Below are 13,998 nucleotides of genomic sequence, written 5' to 3' on the forward strand. Positions count from 1 at the left end.
AACGTACACATGTACAGTAAGAAAAAGGGTTGGAACTCGCCGAGGTTGCTTATTCCTGCTTAGTCCTTTTTTCTCCTGCAGCCCAGCCCGGCCTTGCAGTGTTGCATCCGCCGGCCACATGTCTGTATGTATGTGTGTATGTATGTAGCAAAGCACATACAGGCATTCTTTTCCTCTTTGCGTTGCAGAAGAGACCAAAGGGGTGGGAAAGGGTTTGCCGCCATGATACGCCAACACGCGACTGTTCCTGATTTTTTCTCCGTTCAGGAAGGGCAAAAATAAAAAAAGGTATACGGGATGCTGGTTGCATGGGGGGGTGTGTTTTTGCCCAGCCTTTTTGACGTGCGGAGTCTCGGATCGTCTTTCTGACAAGTTTTGCCTTATTATGTGTGGTGATGGAACGCGGGTCGACTTTTGGCTTTTGAGTCTCCAGCAGGCCGGTAAGATGCAATGGAACCGTCCCACGACCAACAGCACATCAATCTGCGATGATTAACCCTCCCCTCCTCCTCTCAAAGCAGAACCAACAGCAGCAGAAAAGAAAAAGAGAGGCTCGGACCGGGCCCCCTTTCGGTATCCCCGGTCCAAAAAACCCTCTTTTTGTTCTTCTCCCATCCCACACACCCCCCCCAGCTTGCGACTCTGCGACTCTAATACCTACGCAACACAACCAACAGCATTTCTGGAGGTGCTTTTTGTTCCCTCGCCTTTTGGGCTTTTCGTTGTTTTCAATGTACTCGTATCTGCCTAACCAACTTCCCAACCGCAAGCCCCCCCCCCCCCCCCCCAGTGCCGGATCCCGAGGAGCTGGTCCCGATCCCTCCGTTCCCAGCTCTTTATTTTAGTTTCGAGGTGCCTTTCGGCTTCGGCTTTCGTAACCCCCTGGTTTGCTGGTTGCTGCTCTCCCCAAAGATTCTCAGCTTCAAGCTCCTTCCTCTCTGTGTTTGATGCTCGCAGCGTCCGAGCGCGCAAAGGTAATGTTCGTTCGATCAACGACCCTGTAAAGAAGGATTTCCGTTCCCTGCAGCCTCCCTCCTCCCACCCCGGCAGCGCCGATTTCTTCGGCATCAGAGCTTCTTCTTTCCGCCTCCAGGCTTCCTTTTAAACGATTTTCGTATCGCAATGGGTGTTGTTAATCTCCTCGTTTATTCCCACCTGTAGATATCCTCATGTCCACCATACCGAGCGGGCAGATTCCGAAGGGCGTTTCTCTCCACAGTTTCACGTTGCAATGTAACAAGTCGAGTTTTCCCTTATCCTAGGTACCCTTTCATGCCGCCGTCGCGATCTCGCAAGTGTCGGTGTACATACTCGTAACTTTTGCTGTGTGCTCCGTTCCCGTTCCCGTACTTTGCAACCTTGTAATCAGAATTCGCCCGTTCCATCAAACCCAACTGCAGCAGGCTTTCTGACATAACGAGGAGAGAGGGCTGACGAGGTATCCGGAAAGCCCGCGTGTATAGTATGCATCATTCTCGGGATATTCTCCGTTCGTTCTCATCGCATCATCGTTGCCTCATCTCATACTCATACATCGAATTCGCATTCGCCTTTTCGCACTCTGTCGGAGCTCCGAACTCCCCTTTCCCGCCCCAAACGTGATCGGAGTATGGACTTCTTTCTGCGCTCTCTCGCAGTCTATTTTTCCCTTTTTCGACGCTCGCTGCCGAACACCATGAATCCATCGCGCACATACAAGGCCGGAATATACGCATCCCCGTGTCCTTGTCCTTGTTCAACACCAACACACAGACTCGATTGGACCCCCTCCTCAAAAGGCCCGCGGACCCTCCATCAGCCTCACTGGGAACCTTGTCCCGTGGGTTCTTGAATAAAGAACCTGGTCCCCCGAAAACGTGCAGCAGCCACACCCTTCCACCTCGCTGGAATTCCGTCCAAGACACGTCAAAAGAAATCTAGTGCGGCCCCCCATAACCCGTTTTCCTCCTCGCCAGCCACCAAAATAGTCCAGGCAAATCATGAGCGTCCGTCGGGTTGGACTGAGAGAGCATCATGCATACGGTATATGGCACCGTAAAACCACATGTACGGCTGCATGCAAACACACGCTGTTTGTATGGCCTGTGTTTCCCCAAGACATCCCATTTCCCCCCTCCCTCCAGCCACCTGTGAAACAAAAAAAAGCAACATTCCACGCGAGAGAAACGCTAGACATACAGCATGCTTCCATACCTCCAATCATCCGCCCCCTTCTATCCGAACAGCTTCCAACATGCATAAACTCCAAGACAAAAGATCCCCAAAATACCCCCCTCTAGAACATCCGACTCTGCATGTCTGCGTCATTTTGCCAACTATCCGCATTCCATGGCGTTCCTAACCTCGGTAGCCCATCACGCACGTGTCTCCTGCGTTTTGATTCACATGCCCTTGTGTACGACATGAGGCTGCAGAGCGCGTTCCGTTGGCTTCACGCTCCCGTTGTCATGCTCCCTCGGACCCTGAGACTCTGCCCGTTGACTTCCCCAGGCATTGCCCTTGTCTGGTACACCATCAATTCGTCTCGGTCATCGTCCTTTCGTCTTCGTCGACCCGCTCCTCTTCATCGGGACCCTCCTGATCAGCACCCCGCAAACCCTTGCTCGGCAGATCACTTCGCCACCATCGCAGGTTCCTTTACGCAGTGACACATGCATATCTTTCCAGTCACTTGCCACTGCAAGTCTGATTCGTCTGGATATGATTCAATCAAAGCCGAAGTGGCGAATGAGAGTGCCGGCCACGTGCCGAATATCCACCCCGTAAGAGCATTATCTGTATCACAGTATCATGGACACGGCATCGAGTATCAAATGTTTTTGGTAGCTAAATCGTCAATGTTAATGAACTCTCAAGACATTACGTACATTACTTTGTGGTAAAACCACCATGATGCAAATACCGTCGTTAATAGACTCCCAAAATTCCCTGCGACATTACCAACCCACAGTTCCATCTCCGTGCCCTCCTGACCTGAGATACTCGAACATGTAGAAACGCCTGCATCCTTTGGCTACTCCCATACTGTTAACCTCAAAGTTGGTTGACCCCATTCCGGGAATTCAACATCGCTCCCAGGCAATCGCACCCTACTGCTGCTGATGCCAATGTAGAGCCCCATCACCTGCTCTGGCTCGACCTCCTTGTTATCAATGCTGGCAATACGAAAGTGTAGAGTCTTTTGAAGAAACGGCACCACCGAGCTTGGCTCAGTATCTTGGAGCGCTTCTAGGTCAACAAGCCTCATCAATGCCATGGTCAACGGTACTGTCCCCGAGATTTTGGAATGGGAGCCGCTCATTCCGCTCATGGTGAAGATTCCAACTGATCCTATGAGATTTGGAGCAATCCCCCAAGTGCTAGCATCCTCTGGTGGCTGACCGGCAAACAAGTAAATGCTGAATGATCCGTCCAAGGCCCCGTGGTTCACATATACATTTGTGATCCATTCTGTGTAATGGCCATCTGCTGCATTGTTCGTCGCGTCCGCTTTAAGGCTGGGCTGAAAGCCCTTGACACTTGGATTGCCCTTCCATAACCCGCTTGGCCGCCGTTGTGCCTGACTCTTGACCCGAATCATGGCTGGGCTGTTCTTCCCAAGCCATTTGTTGATCTTCCTGATCAACTTGTTTCGCGGGCTCTCGCTGTCTCCAGGCAGAGCTGACGAGTCTCCGTATGCGTAGCCAAACACTTCAGTGGTCCTAGACATGTCGGAATCCCAGAACGTGCCGTCGGCAGAAGACATGAAGGGCGTAAGGGGCGTGCTGGAGTTTTGCATGGTTCCTTTCAACGCAGTGTACGTGGCCTCTCCTGATACTTGAGGTGTTATCCATGCCGTGGGATTGAGAAGCTGCCACATTGATATCAACCTGTCTGTCATGGCGTGATGCAAGAAGAAGAGCGGATCAAAGGAAGATAGAGGAACATAGGTCATATGCCCCCTGGAGCCTCCATATATGTGAATAATGTCGTGAACGGCCTCGATGGAGTCCAGATGGCTGAGATTCTGAGAGGCGGCGTAATTCTTGTTGCTAAATGAATCGAACTCGTGATAGCTAGAAAAGAGTATGTATAAACGCTGCTGTATCTCTGGTAACTTGGCGAGCAAAGCAGAGTTCACTTGGTCGTTCATCGAAGGGGGCTCCAGCTCACTAATGTCGGTGTTTGGAGCTCGCTTTGTCTCATTCCAGCTACTCAGCTGTGAATTATTAGTAGCTGATGAGTTTTACGTCGCCATTTGTTCACACGCACCGGGGGCCAGATGAGTGCCTCTGCATCCAACGGATGAAACGAGTACGAGTACAAAGGGTTACGAATGACTTGAACGCCATTGGGACCGTATTGAGCCATTGTAGAATTCCAAAAGACATCTGGGAAGTGGCTTTGGCCAGGCGGTGCGGGAGATGCCCAATCCCAGTATGGTATTCGAAAGTCCGATGCAGCTTGCATATATAGCAAGCGTTCGGTGACATTGGTAAACATGCGGGAAATAGCATCGGCAAGCTTGAACAGCTCTTGCTGTAGATGAGATTTAGTATCTCCTCCCGAGAATGGCATACGAGTTGTGCCGAGACCGGCTGTCTGGATCTGAGAATGGCTCACCTCGTACAGGGCAAGATATGGCCGGTGCCACGTTGGAAATAAGACTGAACTATGTGGACAGTAACCTGACTGGCTCGCTCCTGCTGCTGGTCCAACGCCATTCCATGTCACGAAGGGCACACCATGTATCCCTAAACCCAGAGCAATGCGTTAGAGGAGCGAAGGCAAAGACATTTCGATCATAGTCTCACTCACCGGCAACCTGGTAATACGACAGGGGATCGCTCTGACTGACTGACTGAAACATACTCAGAGCCAGAATGAACAGATCCCACTTGCGTTTGTCTGCCTTCATGTCGCGAACTTCGAGCCTCAGGGGTGTGCTCCCGTTGGAGGCCAATGGGAGGCGACTGACGACGATGGGAGCATTTGGATCCTGTCGACGAGTGAGAGACACCACGTCGACACCAAAGTCGTAATCCTGGGCAGACACTAGAGAGATGAGAAAGTTCAAGACCCAGCTGAGGCAGATGAGGAAGCGCATGGCTGTGTTGGGCTGCTTGTCGTTCCAGACTCGATTATAAGGGGTTGCTGAGCTTGGCGCCTATGCGCAAATGCTGGTTCAAGCTCGCCAATGTGCCGACAGTGTCGAGGTCTGATTGGTGGGGAGAGAATGAGAGATGGTGGGAGAGAATAAATGACGAAAACGAGAGGTAACGGTGCTGATGACTGTTTGCCGTCTCGTGCCAAAAGATGGAAATAGCGAGAGTGAAGTGAGTCTTGTGAATTGAAGGCCAAGATACGGGAGACGAGGCCAAAAAGAGAAAGCGGCCAAGTGATGTCCGATTGAACGAATACGCCACAGCTGTCCGTGCATCAAGAGTCAAGAAAAGAAGAAAAACGAGAGATGAAAAGAAAAGAATTCAGCAAAAAGAAGAAGAAAACACGTTGGGGGGAATAGCTGGCTGAAAGGGAAGGCAGACATCAGAGCACCTTCGCAAACGACCTGGTCCCAATGCCAAGGTACCACTTCGGCCTGATGATCCGGAGTTCCAGCTTTGGGGGAAACCACATGCAGATACAGGCCACGTGAGGCTGCAAATCAGCTCAACTTTCTCAACTTTAGATGCCAATTCTCGAGTCTCTCTTGCTTTACCATGCCCTTGTCTAGTCGCTTTGACGTCTATCTGAGCCGATGAGCTGGTCATGAGGTGATGCTGATGCCGTCTCTTGCGAGCAGCTTGGCCTTGTCTTGGCTCACCAAAGGGAGAAAGTAGGGGATGAGATGGACAGGAAGGATGAGTTTCTGTTTCTTGCTCTCGCGTGGCCTGACGGGTTTCAGGGCTCAGGGGCCAAGACATCAGCATTGCATCTCGAGGGAAATAGCAACAGCGAGTTGAACAGGAGCGTCTCGAATCGTCTGACCTTTGTTTCGTTACACCAATCTCTTATTAAAAGACACACAATTTCATCACGTCTGGCCGCCTTGTCTGTCCCCGCGCCGTCGACGGGAGCATGCATATCGACTACCGTTGCACAAAGAAAATGAGCCCTTGGTATCATCAAGCTGAGGCCTCATCACCACTGAGCCATTGGCTTTCACATCATTCACCGTCCAGCTGTGCTTTGAATAAACAGTAGATTCTGTATCACATTGCCCAAATATGCATCTAATACCTTACTCATGCAGCCATCAACGTATATGCAACCCCGTTTTGTATCCCATCCAATCCCATTGCTTTTCGTCTCAAACAAGCTAAGCAGCCGCCGTAATCTGCTTCAGCGGCTTCATCGGTCCCTTGCGAGGCTCGTCCGTCCGGTCTATTCTGTACTTGAGCTTGACGCCCATGGCCGCCAACTCCACATCCAAAAACTTGAGCGCACCGGGCACCACAACCTGCGTCGTCTGGTCGCCGCCGACCCAGCAGTTGCCCTGACCATCCTCCCAAATCTCTCCCTGGATTTCCGTCAGGTCGATGCCCTCGCTGTCGTCAAGCCTGACGGCACAGTTTCGGCAACGGACCATGCTGGGAGCCTTCTTCTTTCCTGGTGCAAACTGAGATACTGTGGGCTGCACGGACAAGAATGATCCGCAGCGACGGCAGATCCATGATCGAGTGTAATCTGAGCAGTTGAGCAGTCTGTCTTGCAGCAAAAAGGCTGTTCCGTGCGCCAACAGGGCATCGCGCTCCATTTCTCCCACACGGATACCACCACCTCTCTTTCTGCCCTTGATGGGCTGGCCTGTTGTGGGCACCACAGGACCAGTGGTTCGCACCTGGTACTTGTCGTTAACCATGTGACGCAGTCTCTGGTAGTAGACTACACCGATGTAGATGTCGGCACCGAGCTCCTCTCCTGTGATGCCAGAGTACATGGGCTCATTTCCGTGGTAGTTGAATCCGGCCTTCATGAGCTGGTGTCCAAAGTAGTCTGCTGCCGTGTTCTCCTCGTCAAATCTGAAGGGAGTAGAATCCTGCGCCAGTCCATGCAGAGCACCGGCTTTTCCAGCCAGCGACTCCACAAACATACCGATTGTCATTCGAGAGGGGAAAGCGTGAGGGTTGATGATGACATCGGGCTGGATACCAGTCTCGGAAAAGGGCATATCCACCATCGGCCATTTTTGTGACAAGACACCCTTCTGTCCGTGTCTGGACGAGAACTTGTCACCAATAACGGGGGAACGAGGGATACGGATCTTGATGGAAATCGTCTGCAGAGGCTCAGAGCCCGATTCGGCACCAATCAGGCGGACCTCTTCGATGAATCCAATCTCCGAATCCTTGTATTTCTCGTAGTGGGTGATTCCGTCAAGGTTGACCAAGTTTCCGTTGTAATCGGGAGTAACTGTGTGCCATGCGCACAAAACATCATCTTCCTTTACCATTCGGCCAACGTGCGGCAGACCGTCGTCATCGAGCATGCCCTGGTACGCCGCGCTGACATAGCTGTGAGGGGCGAAGCCAAACATTTTGACAACGCTCTTGGCAGCCCTGGTTCTTGAGTCGTCCTTGAGCGTGATTTTCTTGGTCTTGTAGACGGTACCGTGACCGAAGCCTCTTTCGTGAGCAGACTTGTTGATGATCATAGCATCGTCCATGTCGTAACCGGTGTAAGAAATGACAGCAACCACTGCGTTCATGCCGTTGGGGAAGTTGTCGAAGCCATAGGTGTTGTGAAGAGGTGCACGGACAATGGGGGTTTGGCCCGTTTGTATCCTATATGACTTGTTGTCTGTTCGGTGTCGAATGGCCGTACCCGGAGTTCCCATGGTTTGTTTACCCATCTGACACTGGTACATGTTTCGGGGAGATTGGTTAAAGTCGGAGAACGGTGTCATGTTGGCAAGGATGGAGAGCATGTTGGTTGGGTCAAATTCAACGTGTGTAGACACGCCAGACTCAATCTCCTGCGGAACAACAGCGATTGACATGTAAGGCTGCTCGTAGGGGCCGACAAAGTCTTCCTTCTGTAGGGGCAGGTATTTGACGGGCCGAACCATTCTGGACGGGGTGGACGTCAGGTACAGACCCGGGTATGAACCGCCGTTTGATGGAGGCACGTATCCGATCTCGAGTTGCAAAGGTACGTTGTGCGAGCCCTCGACCTTCCAGTATCTCAAGCAGTCTCCGATTCGCAGTGACTCCTTCGGGGTGGACCATCCAAGGATCTTGCCATCTAGCATGACAACAACACTCTCATCTGTAGACGCGGATGATGTGTCAACAGCACCGAGCTCGGCAACCAGCGCGGGAATGCTGGACACATCGATGTAGTCCGTCATAACCTTGCACTTGTGCGTCATGTGGTTCAGCAAGCCACAGGGAGAACCATCGGGTGTGTGGACAGGGCACATGAAGCCCCAAGATTCTGGCAGCAGTTTTCGCACGGCGGTGGTCTTGAGTTGGGCGAAGAAGGCACCACGGTGAACCATTCTGAAGTGGCTGATGAAACGCAAAAAGTTGAGCTTCTCTGCCACCACGGTGAAGCCTGCTGTTTGCTGTAGATCCAGACCAGAGGCACTCACCAGGTTACCGGTGGAAAGGAAGTATTCGAGGCCATTGGCGATATTTTCGTTTGATTTTCTGAAAATGCCACCAGGGAACTCTTTTCGGAATTCTTCGGAGGTGAAGTTCACAGCAGGATGCCTTCTCAGGTAGTCTCGGATGGCCGCACGAACGCTCACGCTAAGAAACTCGTCTAGCCTCTCCTTCAAAATCTGCGAGTAAAGAAATCCACCGAGCAGAATTTCCTGGTTCTGGATGGCATCGGGGTTGTCGACGGCGCATTCACCGGCGGCCAAGGCGTAGAGCTTCCGAATCATGAACAGCACCATGTGGAACTTGTCGAGATCTTGCTTCTCTGTGACATCGACATTGCCCAAGTGCACGCAGATAATCTTCCGCAGGAATTCAGTTCCGACCTCGTAATCCGACATGGTCTCTGGAACTCCCAAAACGACTCTGAACTTTTGGCCCAAATAAGCACGAGTTTCAGACTTGCTGTAGAGGCGGTAGGCCTTGTATGTTCTCAGCAAGAGTTCTACACGATCTGTGAGGAAAGTGTTTTGAGCCGCCTTAGAGCCCATGGGTCCAATCAGCCCCTCAAAGATTTCTCGGTCGTTGGTCTCCACCAGTGCCTTCAGAATCATGATGACGGGGATAAGATATTCGTTCTTGCGCCACGAAAACCTAAACGTCACGTTTCCGTCCTTCAAGTAATGCAAAACATTGGTCTGCGACGTCTCGTCTGGTCGTACTGATCGCAGAATGATACCGTATGTGGTGTATCCCGCACCTCGATTTGTGAAACTCGGACGGTTGATAGCCATGGGGAAGTTTCGCTTGTTCACCTGCAGGAGACGGATAATCTTTTCGTTACCGTTGACAATGAAGTATCCACCAAGCTCTTCGGACTCTTCCTTTCGCGAAACCAATAAAGCAGGCGAGTTATTCTCGAGGTGACATCTGTTTGACTGTTTGCAACCGATGAGTACTGCTGGTCGACGCTAAACAAGTGAGCAGAGATACAAGAGGATCATACCTTGATCATGATGGGAACCTGGCCAAGCTCTCTGGTAAACTCAATGACATCGCCTCCATTGATGCTGTACTCGAACGTGGCGGAGAGCTTTCCTCTGTAGGTAGCGTGCCTCTCTCTGCACTCGGCGGGGAAAATTTCTCTGTTCAAAGCCAGCTTGTTGGAGGGCGGCACCTGCGGCTTCTGCAGGGTCACCTCCTTGATCCGAATCTGGAGACGGTTTTTGCCTTCTGGGCCAGCGCGGTCGTTGCCATCGAGAAAAACTTTTGTGCCAATATCTGCCAGGCCGTGGGCGAGAAGGCCGGGCTTTCCATCGCCGCGAAAGATGGCATTGAACGACTCAATGTGAGGGTTGACTGCTAGCTGGAGAGCGGGATAGGCGGAATGATCGGCAGGAGGATTGCGGAAGAGGTCCTGGCGACGCAGAGTGTGAAACTGGTGGTCCCATTCCGTGCTGGTGGCTGAGGGCGCCATGGTGTCGAAGAAGTAGCTTTAAGCTCGAATCGTGATTCTTGCTTGAGGATGATTGACGATATAACGGGCGACTGATAAGATGCAATGCCTGGGTCTCAAAGCATCGAGACAGGCAGCTTCTTCTTGCGCGCGGTGAGTATTAATGAAGCGCCTGTCCCAACTCAATTGCAATTGGAGGCTATCCGGCAGACCCTTCACGCAGGTAGCATGCGATTGCAGAAGAAAAAAAAAAGTTGACGATAAGACTGGGTCACATGAGATAGCGCTATCGATAGTGGCAGTCCACAGTGACATATGTCAGCAAAGCAAACGAGGCGGGGCACGTTGATGCCGCTTTGGGCTGCGGGGTGGCTTCACTTTGAGGTACCTCTGTACAATCTGTGGCTTCACTTTGATACGCCACTCCAGAAACAGCTTCTGATATGATGGATACATGCAGTTTTATGAGGGAAATGGTAGCCAAAATTCCAAGTCTGCCAAATAACATCTCGTGTCTTAGATCTGATGCTACAAAGGTAGGTGGTGAGTGATGATACAAGAAACTAGAGGGGATCTAGGGGTAGTAGCAGATGCTAGAAAAATATAGTGTTGGTAGCAAATACTAGAAAAGTGTAGCGATAATATCAGATAATGAGCTGAGATTACTTTCAGGTACTATTAAGGTGGACAAGGAATTGCCAGATAAAAGGCCTCCTTTGGAACTTTGTTCTCACGCTTGAACGACTTACATGAATTCCCACCCTTACACCAACTTACGCTGTATTAGTTCGTCGGCCGTCTTCTAGTAAGTCTTTATTGCTATAGGCTAAATGTCACTCCTTCGCGTCTTTTTACAGCATACAACACTCTATAATAATATGGAAGCTTTGGGCTCTTTTTATCACAATAGTACAAATATCCTCTGTATTGGTCCGTACATCTGCGGTCCTTGAACCAGCCCCACAGATAAACTAAATGCTCAGAGCCTCCAGTGAACAAAGCCATCGTACAAGCTTCATCATATCATCATGGTAGCTGCGCAGTCGAGTCAACCAGATGAGCCTCCATATCCCTCATTCGAAGAGCTTAGGAGCAATGAAGAGCGTGTTCTCTTCTCTCCGGCCGCCAAGCGTCTCTACTGGCCTCTGGAAGGCGTCTTCCCTTCCACAATATCCGTCATGAGGACCACTCGCAGCGTAGGCGACCTTGACCCCTTCTTCATGCCAGACACCAGCGGTAGCGGTAGTGGCACCTGGCATGAGATCTCATCGCTGCCTCTGACCGACCCAAAGGTCTCTTCCGTCGAGGCTTCACTGCGCGATCTTGACCAATGGGAGTCTGATTGGCTAGCATGGCATAAGGACCATACCGCACCCGAGTTTAACGCTGAGTATGTCACCTATGGAGATCTCAGCGATGAAGATCGGCCATACGCCAATGAGCCCAAGGAGGATGGAAGCTGGGAGGAGGAGGAGGATACTGAGTTTCTCGTACGATGTTGCGGAGACGATAGACCGCTCAGGAAGAGAGGGTTGAAGATCAAGGTGACACCCTCCGCAGGCAACAACTTTGTCACTGTGTATGACTACGTCAGTGGTAAGTCTTAAAGTCTCTCTCCTAGAATTTTGAAGAGCTTTCCCAACCATCAGTCTCAGTCGTGCATCCATGGCTCATGGGCTTACGTGGGGATATTATACGAGCAGAGGCTGTTGCTCGTCCCATGCCTTATATTGAGTCAGGGGGCAACATCGAATGGGTGGTTAGCAACTTGACAGCGCCGCAACACGAAATAATGAAGAAAGAATTATGGGTTGAGATGCATCGACCGCCACGCCCCATGGACTCCGCAACCTCCAGATTCCTGCAAAGAATAGGTGCAAGAACGGCTCAGTAATTTACTATGCCAACAAATCTTAGAGATCCTAATCTGGATGACGCAAACAGCACAATGGTCTAAAACCCCATCTATATTTCTTGTGGCGTTTTGATCAAATAATGCTAACCATACATGGCCTCCAATCCAACCTTTCTTCTAGTCCTAATAATAGAAGAGCGTTGGTTGCGAGCTCTCGCTATAGATGCCCGAGTCTGTCTCATCCCGCCAACTGACACAACGAGATTCTGACAGTCTTTTCTGAAAGGGCCTTTGAGTAGTGGTGAGCCATAACTGATCAAAGCCACTTTGACAACTGTCCCAATATTGCGTGCTGAGAGCTCGGAGAACATTTTGAGAAATGCCGTCGGCCAGAAATCCTCTGTCAACGTCCCCAAATTTTGACTCAAGACTTCGACGTCAATCATGATGTAGAGATGTGAGATACCCTGGAGGACTGATGCAAGGATATTGATCCAGTCGTTTTCTGACTTTGCGTCAATATGAGCCATGAGACGAGGAACCAGAGCTGCATCGGTGTGGATACTTTTGTTGACAGAAATAGCCTGCGAAATGATATATTTAAGCAGGTCGATTGTCGACACTTGTGCCTGGTCAGCAGTCGTTTTGTCAATGTTGAGAGCTTTCAATGCCCAAATGACCGGACACTTTGCATCAAAGAGTATCGCGATGGACTTTGCGCAAAAACTTTGGAGGTGGAAACGTGTCTTCCATGTTCCATTAATGATAACAAGAGACGAGTCTTTGTCTTTATTCCATTTTTGGATTCTTGAATCAAGCCAAAATGCCTCTCCTTTGATTGATGGTCTCGGATGGCGCTTCTTAGACATGAACAGCAGCAGCTGAAAAGCTTTGATGGGATCTGGAAGGACAGCGACAGATAATTGGCTTAAAAGCTGCATAAGTTGGACTTCGGACAGCCTCTGCTGAAATTCGATCCTCGCCGATGCATTGATGCCTTGTTCAGTCACCATAGAGAGTTTCATGTCGGAAACTGCTGTTATTAGTTCTGCAATACTTTCGCGAGTCAGCTTTTGCTCATGCATTATTTGAGCAATACGTTTGTGCATATCTCGTTGCTCAGCGTGGCTGCTGTCTAGAGCCATCTTACACATTGTATCAGATAGGGACGATATAGTCGCTAAAAGATCACCATATTGGTGCTCCATGTGCTTCGTCAATGCATGTCGCAGGTGTGTCATCTTACTCTCTCGATACCAACGAAGGACGCGCAAGAGGAATTCGAGGATACGGGCATATATTGCAACGACGACCTGCTTGATCTGCTGAGTTGGGTAGAGCTGTATGATAATTTCCGTACGCGATATGATATGGGCAATATCATTGAGTCCTCCATAGAGTTGCGAAAGAAGGTCGTCGTGGTCCTTTACTGTCTACATGTAGCATCTTTAGCTCAGATGATCCAGGACAAACTGCACTGGTCACGGGGACACTCACTAGGAGGAGACACTTCATAGCACCCCAGGCTAAGGCGGAGTATTTTGGTTGTTGCGATAGTAGCACGTCCATGATATTACTGTAGTTGTATAATTTCTCCGATAGTTGTACTAATCCTTTGCGGAGTTTTGACGTGCCCTTTCGTCCTTCGTAGTAAACCCGAGCCTCTTCGACAGATGCGAGGACGCTCTCAAAGCTAGAGTCAATGATCCACTCCTGCTGCTTTCCATCTTTCGAGAATTCTGAAGAAAATTCGGCTAAAGCTTCGTTGAAGAGACTTTCAACGCTGATAGTACTTTTAATAAGATATTGTGCATTAGCTGTAATTTTCTTTAACAATTGTACTGTTGAAATCTCACCCTTCAGTACTCTCCAATGAGGAATACCAAGTTGTAAACTCATTAGTTTCTGACGCAGCCATTTTAAAAATAGCCTCTTCGGAGTCAGATATTGAAAAATCGGTCAATGCCTCAGGTCTGCAACGAAAAAGTGTCGGGACCGCAATTTATCAGCATAATTTGGTCTGGATATTGTTATCGGATCGTCAAGTGGGACGATGTAGGTAGCCTTGAAATCATGCATATACGATACGAGTCGCGGTGTATGTG

The 13,998-nt window shown here is 50.3% G+C and overlaps 4 protein-coding genes across 4 annotated transcripts; 1 reads left to right on the top strand and 3 right to left on the bottom strand.

The window, feature by feature from the left end:
• Nucleotides 1-3,013: 3,013 nt before the first annotated feature.
• Nucleotides 3,014-5,086, bottom strand: Triagg1_10261 (uncharacterized protein; the record flags this gene model as incomplete). Its single annotated transcript, XM_062894313.1, has 3 exons — nt 3,014-4,198; nt 4,252-4,733; nt 4,798-5,086. 3 exons carry the CDS (start codon nt 5,084-5,086, stop codon nt 3,014-3,016), a joined length of 1,956 nt encoding a protein of 651 aa, XP_062750752.1.
• A 1,212-nt stretch (nt 5,087-6,298) lies between these two features.
• Nucleotides 6,299-10,059, bottom strand: Triagg1_10262 (uncharacterized protein; the record flags this gene model as incomplete). Its single annotated transcript, XM_062894314.1, has 2 exons — nt 6,299-9,520; nt 9,589-10,059. 2 exons carry the CDS (start codon nt 10,057-10,059, stop codon nt 6,299-6,301), a joined length of 3,693 nt encoding a protein of 1,230 aa, XP_062750753.1.
• Nucleotides 10,060-11,066: 1,007 nt separating this feature from the next.
• On the top strand, nt 11,067-11,645 carry Triagg1_10263 (uncharacterized protein; the record flags this gene model as incomplete). The annotated part of the gene is made up of 1 exon (XM_062894315.1): nt 11,067-11,645. One exon carries the CDS (start codon nt 11,067-11,069, stop codon nt 11,643-11,645), a length of 579 nt encoding a protein of 192 aa, XP_062750754.1.
• Nucleotides 11,646-12,036: 391 nt separating this feature from the next.
• Nucleotides 12,037-13,811, bottom strand: Triagg1_10264 (uncharacterized protein; the record flags this gene model as incomplete). Its single annotated transcript, XM_062894316.1, has 3 exons — nt 12,037-13,326; nt 13,391-13,685; nt 13,750-13,811. 3 exons carry the CDS (start codon nt 13,809-13,811, stop codon nt 12,037-12,039), a joined length of 1,647 nt encoding a protein of 548 aa, XP_062750755.1.
• Nucleotides 13,812-13,998: the final 187 nt, after the last annotated feature.

The sequence above is a fragment of the Trichoderma aggressivum genome, assembly GCF_033847375.1.
Source record: "Trichoderma aggressivum f. europaeum strain CBS 100526 chromosome Unknown scaffold_069, whole genome shotgun sequence".
Taxonomy (NCBI): Eukaryota; Fungi; Ascomycota; class Sordariomycetes; order Hypocreales; family Hypocreaceae; genus Trichoderma; species Trichoderma aggressivum.